The 11168-nt window shown below is 49.1% G+C and overlaps 1 protein-coding gene across 1 annotated transcript in view; it reads left to right on the top strand.

Annotated features, from left to right (window-relative positions):
• Positions 1-11168, top strand: part of LOC147230912 (mediator of RNA polymerase II transcription subunit 13-like) — a 77356-nt gene that overhangs the window by 53931 nt on the left and 12257 nt on the right. The window contains exons 5-15 of the mRNA XM_086151842.1: positions 6314-6459; positions 7377-7568; positions 7682-7846; positions 7928-8084; positions 8163-8267; positions 8789-9448; positions 9730-9943; positions 10235-10313; positions 10397-10518; positions 10668-10764; positions 10850-11067. Coding sequence (XP_086007968.1) covers positions 6314-6459; positions 7377-7568; positions 7682-7846; positions 7928-8084; positions 8163-8267; positions 8789-9448; positions 9730-9943; positions 10235-10313; positions 10397-10518; positions 10668-10764; positions 10850-11067 — 2155 coding nt within the window. The remainder of the gene's footprint in view (positions 1-6313; positions 6460-7376; positions 7569-7681; positions 7847-7927; positions 8085-8162; positions 8268-8788; positions 9449-9729; positions 9944-10234; positions 10314-10396; positions 10519-10667; positions 10765-10849; positions 11068-11168) is intronic.

Below are 11168 nucleotides of genomic sequence, written 5' to 3'. Positions count from 1 at the left end.
TGCAGTGACACTCGGTTCCTGCTGTTTGCCCTGCAGCAACCCAGCAAAATGCCCCCACACACACACACACACACACACAAACACACACACACACACACACCCACACACACACACACACACACTAGCTCTCCCACCAGAGTAACTGAGTTCAACCCCCCCCAGCTCCTGATAACTCCCATGATGCTTTGCTTTATTATTATTTGTTTATTTATAACTACTTTGTTGTTATTATTAATATTATTTTAGGGACGTGTGTGTGTGTGTGTGTGTGTTTGTGTTTGTGTGTGTGTGTATGTGTGTTACAGTGCGAGCACCTAGACAGACACACAGTGAGGTGGTGATGATGTCAGAATTTCGGTAAATAGAAAAGACTGAAGGTGAAAATTGAAGAATTGTCTTTATGCACGGATGAGTGACTAAATATAAAATAAGTAATGAGTCAAATTTTCATGCCTTTTAGGTCGAGTTTGAAAAAAAATCGGCGCATCAAAAATCCTCCAAAAAGAAAGATGCTTTATTTTTACTTTTAATCTATAAAAGCGTTTTCTCGCGTGACGTTTCGAGTAAAAACAGGCTTTTCTTCTTCAGATGTTTACCGAAGATGCGCGTTATTGTGGCGCCATTTTTAAAGAGAATGATCATGTGATCGTTTCCCTCCTCATTTTTTGCGTGCATCTTGTTGCATATATCATGTTGTAAACACATTTTAACATTATAACATCTTCAACGCTTTTCGAGAGCCGACCCGAGAAACCGATGCTATTTCACATGTGTGCAAATACACGGAATTAAAAAAACCTTCCAAATCGAAAGGCTTCAGCCATACAAAATAAAATTTCCAATATATCACATCTTCACGCCGTCATTTCGGTGATGCTGTGATTCTATTTTTTTTTTTTTAATGATGATAAAAAGCGACGTTCGGGATCCTTTGTCTCGTCCGGACGCCCGTGCAGTTCCTCCAACCCCCACTAGGGGGCGCCACCAACGTCAACATCACCAAACTCCGGCGCCGCGGCGTTTCCTCCTCCTCCTCCTCCTCCTCCTCCCTCCATCATCCTTCTCCGGTGTTTATCCGGCGCTTGTCTCGGGGGCACGGCGTCCTCCTCCTCTTCCTCTTCCTCCTCCTCTTCCTCCCGTCCGCCATTTCGACCCAGCGCTCCCGCTCTCTTTGTGTCTGAACGGGGGTGGGGTGGTGGTGGTGGTGGTGGTGGTGGTGGTGGTGGTGGGGCTCTCCGGGTTGGTAATGAATTGCATCAGACGCCGAGGGGAGAAGGGAGAGAGGGAGTTTGGAGCGCGGCGTCGGTGCATTAATCCTCCGGATGAAGCGTCTGAACCGGCGTCTGGAAGTCGGGGCCTCTCGTTAGCTTAGCGCGTAGCGTTCGCGTTAATGTCTTCACACTCACGCGTTCATGATGTTCCTTCTTGGCGGCGAGGAACCTCCTCTCCTCTGGCTCTCCTTCATTCGTCCTCCGCCCTCCCGTGGGGCCCCGTGACATTGAGATATTAGCCATCGCCGGGGCAACCGAGGGCTGGTGCCAGGGCAGATCCCAAGGTCGCAGGATCGGTGGGAATACGCATGCGTGAATGTACATTCATTCATTCATTCATTCATTCATTCATCGCCCATGCGGTTTGTGCTGCGGCCCATCCCTGCTGTGATTGGGCGAGAGGCGGGGCTCACCCTGGACCAATCACAGGGCCACATATTCATTCACTCATTCACGTGTCATACCGAGACGAAGTTCATTCAGATGACTTTGGGACTTTCGGGCCAAAACTTCATTCATTCTTCCTGCTTTGCGGTGGCGGGGGGGAAGGCTATCCTGGCTGTGATTGGGCGAGAGGTGGGGTTCACCGTGGACAGGCGACATATGGAGACATGCAACTGTTCACCCTTTAATTCACATGTTATATAAACAGTCAACCATTCACACGTCAGGAAGGCAAACAACAATTCACCCTTTCGTTCACACGTTATATAGAAGCATACATGTCATGGGTTCTCAGCTGTGATTGGCTCCAGCTTGTGCACGAGCCCGGTTGCAGGACGAGCGAATGAACTATTCATCCTCTCATTTCGTGAGTCATATAGAGACATACAACGATTCACCCTTTCCTGTGATATGGAGACAAACAACAATTCACCCTTTCATTCACACGTTTTATAGAAGCATACATGTCACGGGTTCTCACTTGCTCAGTTAAAGCTGTGATTGGCTCCACCTGGTTTCAGGATGAGTGAATGAACTATTCACACTCTCATTTCACGAGTCATGTAGAGACAAACAACAATTCACCCTTTCATTCACATGTCATATAGAAGCATACATGTCATGGGTTCTCACTCGCTCAGTTAAAGCTGTGATTGGCTCCAGCTTGTGCACAAGCCGATTGCAGGATGAGCGAATGAACTATTCACCCTCTCATTTCATGAGTCATATAGAGACATACAACGATTCACCCTTTCCTGTGATATGGAGACATTCAACCATTCACCCTTTCATTCACATGTTATATAGAAGCATACATGTCACGGGTTCTCACTTGCTCAGTTAAAGCTGGAATTGGCTCCACCCGGTTGCAGGAGGAGTGAATGAACTATTCATCCTCTCATTCGCAAGTCATATAGAGACATACAACCATTCACTCTTTCATTCACAAGACACAGGTTCGTGTGTGTGTGTGTGTGTGTGTGTGTGTGTGTGTGCGTTAGGGGACTTGATCCGTACTGCAGTATTCATTTTCATGACAATGTTGGAAAACCCGACATCCCATTCATTTATTTATCACTGACTCACTTATGGGGAAAAACACTTAGCGCTTGGCACTTAGCAACCGCGCAACATCCTCTGAACATCAACACAGCGTGTTTGTGTGTGTGTGTGTGTGTGTGTATGTGTGTGTGCACACGCAATTTTTCCACTACTCAGACTTTGCAGGAAAAGATGTGGGTTTTGGAATTTTCGACTGCGGTAACAGTCGACTTGTAATTGTGGTGAATTAGAGGCGCTCATTTCCTCATTGGCTCTAATAGGGAGCTGGTGTTTGTGTTTGTGTTTGTGTTTGTGTGTGTTTGTGTGTGTCTCCTCCCTGGTGCAACACTCTTTTCTAGTTTTTGAGTCGTGACCTCTTTTCTAGGTAGTTGTTCTGAGTGACTCGTTCATTGAGTTCCTGAGTGAGTCGTTCAGTTTTTGCGAGCGGGGAGAATAACTGGGCTACTGACTGGTTCATTCATTGAGTTACTGAGTGACTCATTTGTTTTATGAGCGGGGAAGGATGCCGTTATCTAATGAGTGATTTGTTCGTTAAGCTACTGAGTGAGTCACTCATTTTGTGAGTGAGGGGTAGGGGTATCGTGAGCTAAGTGATTCGTTCATTGAGTTACTGAGTGAGTCGTTTGTTATGTATGCAGCGGGGGCTACTGTGAGCTGAGTGAGTCGTTCAGCATGCTACTGATGGAGTGATTCGTTAGATGAGCGGGGAGGCACACTCAAGGCTTCTGAGTGATTCATTCATTGAGTTACTGAGTCGTTCGCTTTGTGTGCTCATAGAAACATCGTTTGCAGCTCGTAGCAGGAAAGGGTGATGTGAGCTAAAATAGGAAGCTAGATCTGTCGCTCCCCCCACAGTGATTCACTTGATAGATTTATACAAATGGAGTGACGTAGTGACTTAGCTAGCTAGCTAGCTGCTAATAAGTTCATGAATAACGACTCATGAGTCAGTCAAATGACTATTGAACGATTCGTTTGAATCTTTCCATTCCTGTCCTTTAGTATTCAGCTGCAAGAATCCACTCCGCTTCATTTGTTTGCTACCTTTTAGTCACACACACCGCTCACACACACACACACACACACACACACACTTGCAGAGCTTGCTGACTGCATAAAAGTCCCCGAGGATGCGAGGAGCCCTGCGTGTCCACACACTCACAGCCGCTTACTGTGCAGGAAAATGCCCTTTGCAAAAGGACACGGAACATCAGTCGAGAGGATGCTTGGTGGCGGCGGCAGGACGCTCGCTGTTCGCCGCCGACGGGCCTCCCATCGCGGGTATTACATTGTCAACGGGGTCGGACGCTTGGCGTTTGTTGAGCTTTCTTCACTCTGGTGATGGAAAACTGCAATTTCATAGGAGTCACCCACCAAAGAGTCATGGTTTTGAATCATTTGAATCGTTGAGTCGTTTTCTCGGTTGAGGGCACTGCTCTGAGCTGCCGAGTGACATGTTTGTTGAGTTACTGAGTCAGTGATTCATCGTGCAAATCGGAAGGGCGACTCTGAGTTACTGAATGAGTCGTTTGTCTTGTGAATGAAGAGAGAACTCTGAGCTACTGAGTGATTCGTTCATTGAGTTACTGAGAGATTCATTCGTTTTGCAAGCATAGCCGGCTACTCTGAACTACATAGGGATTTGTTTGTTGAGTCACTGAGTAAGTCATTTACTTGCAAGTTGGGAGGACTAATCTGAACTATTCAGTGATTCGTTCATTGAGTCACTGAGTGAGATGTATGTTGAGTTACTGAGTCAGTGGTTCATTTTGCAAGTCGGAAGGGCGACCCTGAGTTACTGAATGAGTTTTTTTGTCTTGCGAATGAGGAGAGAACTCTGAGCGACTGAGTGATTCGTTCATTGGGTTATTGAGTGATTCATTTGTTTAGCAACCATGAAGGGCTACTCTGAATGACAAAGTGATTCATTTGTTGAGTTACTGAGTGAGTCATTCACTTTGCAAGTTGAGAAGACAACTCTAACTCAGTGATTCGTTCATTGAGTCAGTGAGTGAGTCGTTCATTGTACAGGTTGGGAGGGCGAACAAGAGGGTGTTGTGATTCTTGTGAGTTAAAACAGGAAAACCAGAGCTGCTGCTCCTCACTCAGGACAAATTCAGTGATTCACTTGGTATTATAACGTGCAGTTATAATACGCACAATTGCGAAACTTTGTCCCGTCACTGATTAGCAGGTAGCTTAGCGAGCGGTAGCACGGCCAAATAACTGAACAAGTTAATAGACACCAAAAATATGACTCATTAATCCGTAAAATGACTGGAGTTTTGAACGATTCATGTGACATTCAAAGGCCCCCAACCCACCCAGCCCTTTGTGTTTGTGCACGGTAGTTAAACAAGACTGGTTCACTTGCCACCCCAACACACACACACACACACACACACACACACACACACACACATGCACACACTGCTATTTATAGCCATTCATGTGGCGTAGCGATGTGCTGAGGAGTTGGTCAGAGGGCAGTGACATTGAAAGTGTTTCCAACGGCTTCGTCGTGTGTGTTCATTTATTTCAATATTCAACATGTGTATATACTTATCTCTTTTTTGCCTAGTTATAACCATCTATTTTTGCACGCTCTTTTATATATATAGTTATTTAATCATTTTGGTATCAATCCGTCAATTTCTCCCATCCATTTATTGGTTTTCTTTTATGTCTACTTATTTATTTTCTTTTATATTTTCTCTGTTTACTTGTGTATTTATTTATTTATGTCTGTGTTCATTTAGTAATTCATTTATCAATCTATATATTTAATTTTTCTTTTTTTTCTACCTTTTCATTTGTTGATTTATTTTGCTATTTTTATGTATGTATCTAATTTTGTCTGTATCTTTTTTTGTTTTATTTTAAATATTTATTTCCTGTCTGTATATTTATTCCTTATTTATCTGTGCATTTATTATTTTTTTTTTATCCATTTTTTTTCTCTTTTATCTAAGTATTTCTTTTTCTTCCATTTATTTGGTGCATTCAGCGCCATCTGCAGGCGGCGGCGCCGGGTGTCTCCCTTCCCTCCGGACCTTTTAGTTCTGCCTGTTAGACTCTGGAACGGGTTTTTTTTTTCTTTTTTTTTTTTTTCTTTTATTGAATTTGATGATCCATTATGGCTGGAATGGAGGTCCGGCGCCCCCCGGAGAAGGTTAATCTCACAGAGATGACGATATTCTCACGCTGATATAAATATATAAACCGAGGCGGCCGGGAGAAGCTTTATATATTAAGAATATACATCAGTGACGCCGTCTGTGTGGTTAATGATGTCCAGCCCAGAAGATGACCTCCCCACCACGAGTAAATTAAAAAAAAAAAAAAAAAAATCTTGCACATGATGAAATATATGCAGAGGCGTTGTAATAGAGGAGGGCGCGTTTTATAAATGTGTAATTACAACAATCCGTCAGCGGGAAATGAGGATTTATACCCGCAATAAGGCGCCCTTTGTTGGGAGTCGTGAAGATGATGGACGCCGGTCGGAGTTTTAACCCCGCCTCTATCTCCTCCAGCGAGCATCTGTCGTGCTCCTTCTCCTTCTTCCTCCACGGCGAGAGCAACGTCTGCACCAGCGTGGAGATCGCCCAGCACCAGCCGGCGTACCACATCACCGAGCAGCAGGTGCGCCTGGCGCAGACGTCCGCCGCGCCGGTGCAAGGTAATCCCGCATCCCGACATACCAGCTAGCTACTAGTAGAACCAGGTAGAACCTGGGCGCCCCTGATCACCAACAAATCGGCGAACGGACAGAGGGATCAAATTTGGACCAAACTTTCCACGTTGTGGTGTTGTAGCCTAGCGGTAGTCTTGTTGTTTACACTGTTCGGGGGTTCCATGTTTGGTCAACGACACTTCAACGCACTCCGAGGAGCTGAGATTCCATCCAGGGACGTTCGGTTCCAAGGACGATCCTTCTACCTTCAGCACCGCGCCGCCCCTTTTGGTACTTCCTCAACAGGCAACCTTCCAATCTGGAGTCAGACGCGCTACCGTTGCGTTAAAAGTGCTAGCGGTCTTAAGAAGAAGTTAAGAATGACAGTCAATCTGGGAAATAATAGCTAAATGGGAGAGATCGGCAAGCACTATGACACTAAGTCAACCATCCTGAAGAAGAAAGAAGCGCTGATGTGACTGAAGGGGCGATTACAGTAGCGAAGCAAAGGTCTAAGGTCTTTTGAAGAGGTAGACAAGTTAGTGTTAGCTTGGATGAACGGAAGACAGCTAGCTGGAGATACCGTTAGCATGGGTATGCGAGAGGGCTTTACTTTTGCTGATATAGCAAAAGAAATCCCGAGTGCAAGTGCTGGTAAGAAGAGAACAAACAGCAGAAACAAAGCAATAATTAAGGTTAGCTTAAATTCCTTTAACCCTCATCATGTTAAGGGTCAATTTGACCCATTTCACCCATTGACCCAATGGGTCAAATTGACCCTTAACATAATATGAGGGTTAAATAAAGTTTCTAAACAGGATATTTTGGAGGTTGGAGAACGGATCAATGGGGTTTACAGGGATCAAAATGGGAAACACTGATTCGATTTGCGTACGGAGTCAAAAAGGAATTGTTCTTTGCAGTTGTCCTCTGCCCGTATGGCCTGAGCGGCACGCTGACGGGCCAGGCCTTCAAGATGAGCGACCCGGCAGCGCGGAAGCTGATGGAGGAGTGGAGCTACTTCTACCCCATGGTGCTCCAGTGGAAGGACGGGGGCGGGGAGAAGGACCAGGCCCAACACGGCAACTGCCACGTGGCGGTGGAGGTGATCGTAGGTATGGAGAAAGCAAGGGCACTCAGGTCTAAGGGGAGGGTGTAAAGGCATCACCGCTAGTGATGTCTGGATAGGACACTGGATACGGGTCATAAGATGACTTTATCTCCACAGGTGGAGTGAGGATGACCTACCCGGCTGCTTTTGTGCTGATCGCCCAGGGGCACCTTCCGGTGGAGCAGCCTCCCCCTGCTCCCTTGGCGCCAGGCCTCGCCAGAGAGCAGAACCACTGCAGCGTCCCGCTCACGCCACCCACGTCTCCAGAGCAGCCCTGCTCAGGTAGGACGCGAACAAATCCGGCGTGGACACGCACATCTGCCGATCTGTGTTTATAAGAAGGTGGTGCATTATCTCCTTCAGCGGACAGTGGCTTCGTGACCTCCGTGTCCAGCGTTCCGACACCAGACAGTGCCCTGGGTGTCACCGGCCTCAGCCCAAAGCACTCTGGGAAGAAGCTGACCTACCAGGTAGTCCACCAAGCGTGGAAGGAGTGCTACCTCACGCAGCCCCAGCACACGTAAGTTCTCCCTGAAGGTTCGTCGAGAAGCTTCGACGGACGGCAAGTGTGCTTACGGCTCCCTTTGCTCCCCCGAAGACGGAAGCAGGCGGCCGACGTGACGCCCAAAACGGAGGTGCCGAACGGAGGGACCACGTGGGACTTCAACGACGTGGGAGTGAGAGCGCCTTGCAGCTGTTCCAGGTGAGACGCTCCATACGTGGATTCAATCAGAAGGTTTTTTGGGTCCATCACAGAAGTCGGGATTTTGAAGATGAGCTCTTGTCAACGTCCTCTATACATCACTGGTCAGATGTACCCATCAGCCAAAGAGTCAAATCAGAAAGGGAGGAACCCGCATGTAGTCACAGGGAGAACATGGAGACTCAACTCTGTGGGAATCCAGCCAGCGACCTTCTAGCTAGGTGCTAGCCACTGCCCCACTGTGCCGCTCTTCACTTCAGGGTTCTCTCCTGAAAGCATACAAGTTCGGAACCTTAGGAGTTTGAACTGCTTTATACAGTTTTAAGCCTTTTAAGGAAGATGAACGTGAACAAGGTAACAAAAGGCTGACCCCCCTCCCCTTCCCAGCACTTCACAGCCAGAAAGATATTCATGACTTGAAATTGTTGGCACAAGTGTATCAAACAAGTGTCAGGGCAGGTTCTGCACTGTGTCGAAAGAAACAAGCTCACTTTTCCATCTTGTTGACTGCTGTGTTTCAGGTTGAAGCAGCAGAAGTTGAACTTGACAGCTGCCTCCAATCCCAACCCCCAGAATACCAGCGCCAACTCCACCCAGTCCTCCGGCACCTCGATATACCCTTCACCCGCACCCAAACACAAGACCAGCGACAAGGCCGAAAAGGCGGACAAACAGTCCAAAAGACCAGCCATGATACCTTTCCACCACCGCGTATCCGTCACCCAGGAGACCCCTCTGGAGCAGGACACCCCTGGGGGGCCGCAGCTCGGGGGTTTGGTGGCCCTGGAGCCCCCCTTGGAGCCTCTCGCCAGCCTTCCGAGCTGCAAGTATCCCAAACCCCTGTCCAACGGCAGGAAAGCTCCCGAGTCCCTTCTCCTCTCGCCGATGTCTCCGCTCCCCCCGACCCTCAGTCCACATCCCCGGGTGCAGGACCCGGAGGTGCTGGACACGCCCGCCGACCTGCACGTCTGCCAGGACGGGGTCGCGGGACTCGGGGCGATGGCCAGCGAGACGGCCGTTTACGCCGCACTGCTGAGGCAGCGGGAGAACAGCGCTGGCTGGTGGAGAGGCTTCAGGACGCCCAGGACGGACAAGACCGACTTCCGACCTCCGGAACTCCCTGCCGATAAAATGGAGGAGGTGAAGACGGAGACGGCCCCTGAGGGAGCTTCGCTAAAGAGGTAGGGGAGACGCGCGATAACGGTAGCTCACGGAAAAGTGGCTCGGCGGGGAGGATGAGGGATAAAGGAAACATTGGACGGTGCTGCGAAAGCTGAAATTGCCCTCGACATAAAACAAGAGCAAAACAAAACCGGGGGATTTGGGGGAATTTATCATGTTTGTCAGATTGTAATGGGGCCATTATGTGCGATTGTCCAATGAAAACATCTGGCTTACAGCAGAGGTAATCTGACGCTACCTCTCCCGTGCACCCCTTGATTGCCTGCTCGGGTATCTCCAGACTCTACACGCAGACGCAGAAGAAGTTCAAACTCTCGGAGGAGAGGCTACGGGACCACGTGCACGCCTTGGGCCTGTTCCAGCAGCCGGTGGTGGACGCGCTGCGGGAGCCGGGGGACGATCCCTACGACTTCAAGGAGGGGGATATCGAGTACACTTTCTCCACTTCCAAGAGGCTAAAGAGCCAAGGCCGGGAATCCGGCAAGAAAGCCAAGGTGCGACTACTCATATCGTGGCAGGCGTTACGAGAGTCAATATTTTCAGTCGCCCGTGGTGACGAGAGTTATGAACCGGCTGCGGTTTCTTCCTTGGCTTATCGATTCGGTGTTTCTGGCAGCGTTTGCTCAGTCACGCTCGCTGGCTTGTTTTCAGGAAATGAGGTCTACTTTATACTCCGCCTACTGACAATACCTGCCCCGACCCAGAAGGCCAAATTCCAAACCCATCAATCAGTCACTTGACTGAACCTGGGGCTAATCCGAGATTGTTCCTCTCCTCCAAACCAGGGAGACGACATCACCAGTAACGGTGCTTTGCCAGACGGGAAGGATGCTATGTCCATTTTCAACTCGGCTCCCAAGTCAGGTGGGACGCGTTGACCGCCTGGAGAAAGATCCGCCCAGATCAGGCCGCAGGCGGCTTGACGCCGTTGTATGCTTTTATTTTAGATGAATCCAATCAGGAGGACGGCGCCGCCAAAGTCAACCCTTCGCTGACCAGGGAGAAAGACCTGGTGGTCAACATCTCGGACCTGGACAACATATTTGACGAGGACGAGGAGGAGCTTGGGGTGAGCTGAGGAGAGAACGGTCTTCTCTTGTTAAAAGTAGTCTTAGTACCGCAAAGTCCGAGGTACCGTACGAGGTCCTGTTCCAGGTACTGAACGGTCCTTCAGCGGAAAGAGGTGACTCTTCTATTTCTGTTTGCCGACGTCCGCAGACGGCTTACCCCAACCAGCATTCGACCAAGCCTCCGGTCTCGACCGAAGATCGGCCGCTCGGGAAAGAGGGAAGAGTCGCGGTTCCTTATCCGTCAAGTTAGTCACGTGCATCTTCACACAACTGCATTCATTTTATATGTTCTTCAAACCCCATCCGAAACATCTTAACTTTCCATCCCAGCAATAGCAGACCTGCAGCGGATGTTTCCCACGCCGCCGTCTCTAGAGCAGCATCCGGCCTTTTCTCCCATCATGACGTACCGCGACACGCCCAGCCAGGAACCCGCCGCGCCCAGCGCCGCTGCCGACCACCTGCCGCCCCTCGCCTCCGCCCAGCTCCCAGAGTACCGGATGGACATCGAGGAAGGTGCTGCCAGTCCCAGGCAGGAGGATTTCAAGGTGCGGTTAGCGTGGTCCAGAGCTGAGGTGTAGCTTCCTGTCACGGGGCGCGGGGGTGGACTCGGGCAGGGAACCACACCCTCGAGGGTGAAATCAGGGTT

This window comes from Fistularia commersonii, chromosome 9 (genome assembly GCF_037954325.1).
Source record: "Fistularia commersonii isolate RoL2024-O1a breed Wild chromosome 9, RoL_Fcom_v1.0, whole genome shotgun sequence".
Lineage (NCBI taxonomy): Eukaryota > Metazoa > Chordata > Actinopteri > Syngnathiformes > Fistulariidae > Fistularia > Fistularia commersonii.
Note: the sequence above shows the minus strand (reverse complement) of the source record. Positions and strands in the feature narration are given on the sequence as shown.